This window comes from Trachymyrmex cornetzi, unplaced genomic scaffold (genome assembly GCF_001594075.2).
Source record: "Trachymyrmex cornetzi isolate Tcor2-1 unplaced genomic scaffold, Tcor1.1 scaffold159, whole genome shotgun sequence".
Taxonomy (NCBI): Eukaryota; Metazoa; Arthropoda; class Insecta; order Hymenoptera; family Formicidae; genus Trachymyrmex; species Trachymyrmex cornetzi.
In genome coordinates this window covers 315470-317563 of record NW_017296190.1, presented here as the reverse complement: position 1 = coordinate 317563, position 2094 = coordinate 315470, and the positions used below count along the sequence as shown (strand labels likewise).

Sequence of the window (2094 nt, the reverse complement as noted above, 5' to 3'; positions counted from 1 at the left end):
GGATTAAGTGGTTCGGGATTGATGGGGAAGCCGAGGAGATTGCACCAAGAAGAGAGAGACTGCGCCAAAAATTCCGAGGGGAATTGAAGGAAAGGGGTAAGGAGATGAATGCCTTTTTTTCCCGACGAACAGCCGCAGCAGTATCGTTACGAGTATCCTTATATCGGGTCCAGTCGGCACTGGATCGAGTACTCCGAAATCTATTTAGCGCTCGAGATTTAAGAGCGATCAATTTTCTCACTGCAGCGGTATATATAGAGCAATATTTACTATTCTCATAAATTACACAAACTTTGTTATGGAAAATTAAATAATAGATGAATAAATGAGTGCGAGAAACAGGATTGAAAATCAAGACGATTCCCGTTCTCAGTCATACCACTATAAAATTTATGAAAAGAAATTATAGATTCTTCTTTAATTTTATTCAACTTAAACTGTTCTTGTGGCTTTCTCGATATAAACCGTATTTCGTATGAGTTCCGACATAGACAAGTTTTCACGCATCACGCGAAATAGATCGCTTTTCATTAATTTCTTGACATTTCTTTATATTTTTCTCGATATAGCACTTTCTCAGGCGTCGATATTCTTTTGTCGTTTTGCAAAAAGTGTTTAAGGTGTTTAATGAGTGAAATAGTTACGGTAACGGCGATCTTTCGTGATATAATTTCTTTGATAAAAAACTTATAAAGTCAAAAATTATATTTTTCTACGGCTTTAGGTGGATAAGCTTGAAAATAAATACATTCGAAAAAATTTAAACCGTGTGGACTACAAAAGGAATTCAAAGAATAAAATTAATTGAAGATATCTTTGAAAAGTTTGGGAATTGAATCTAAAAAAAAAAGTTTTAAATTTCAAAATTCGCAAAATTTGAATCGATATAAACGAGCGCACAATGACGCAAAAGAATATGTCTGCCAACATTGCGATAAGATTTATGTTTTTCGTGGTTTATATTTTTAGCGTTTTTGATAACTTTGTATTATTTCAACAGTTATCTGTTTTATGTTATCATTAACTTTTATGTTATCATTTTCATATTCTTTTTGTAACAACAATTTTCCTTAATATTAAAGATGAGCAATTTACCTCCTCGAGAGCTTTGAAACAACATAATAAAGAGGTACATAATGAAATTAAACCCTATAAATGCGGAACGTATGGTAAAACGTTTCAGAATAAATCGCGTTTGCGTCGTTATGAGATGTTTCATGCAGGGGAAAAAATCTTATCAATGCAAGTTTTGTGAACAAACATTTACGTAAGTATTTAAGTAAATAACAAAGATTAAATGAATTATTTGATAATTCGACTTCTATGCTTAAATTAATTGATAACAAATGATAAATGTTGCTACGGTCATTTTGTAATCGCCGATGGAATCTAAAATGCCACATAGAGGTGAAGCATTGCAATAATAAAAATTACAAATGTACCGTGCGCATGTGTAAGAAAATTTTCAAAACTCAGCAGGATTTGCATATAGACACGGATCATCCTGAAAGAAAGTATAAATATAACCAATGTTCATCTACATTTACCTATCATAAGTACTTTAAGGTTCACATAAATATACATAAAAGCGAGGATCCACATGTTTGTGAGGTTTGTGCTTTAAAATTACCGGTAGTATTTTTTCTAATTATTTCTTATATGATTGTTTTTTTTTTACATTTCTATAATCATAAATGTGCTGTATTTTAGATTTGCGGCAAACCCTGTCGTACCAAACAAAACTTAATCAGCCACAGTTCGGTACACAGCGATAAAAAGCTGTTTGAATGTTCGGTGTGTGGCAAAAGGTTCAAACATAGAGGGTCACTTCTTAGATATAAGCGACATTCACTAAAAAACATTTAATCGGTTTAAGCAAATTCTCATTTGTCTTCCTATTTCTGTTATATACTTCTGTTTTACACAGGGTGTCTCAGAAATAAGGAGTCGCATTGGGGGCGTAGAATGGATCAAGGGGAACAAAAAAGTCTGATACCATTTTGAGATATTCGCTGTAGTTTTTGAATTAAAAAAGGAAACGTATAAATCAATGTGCAGTGAAGCTGCGCCGCGCGAATTCATAGCACAGCCCAC

General features: G+C 33.1%; 1 protein-coding gene across 1 annotated transcript in view; it reads left to right on the top strand.

Annotated features, from left to right (window-relative positions):
• Positions 1 to 1943, top strand: part of LOC108758539 (zinc finger protein 239-like) — a 10860-nt gene extending 8917 nt beyond the window's left edge. Inside the window, 6 exon segments of the mRNA XM_018503542.1 lie at positions 811 to 945; positions 1088 to 1222; positions 1224 to 1267; positions 1377 to 1611; positions 1711 to 1808; positions 1928 to 1943. Coding sequence (XP_018359044.1) covers positions 811 to 945; positions 1088 to 1222; positions 1224 to 1267; positions 1377 to 1611; positions 1711 to 1808; positions 1928 to 1943 — 663 coding nt within the window.
• The last annotated feature ends 151 nt before the right edge of the window (positions 1944 to 2094 follow it).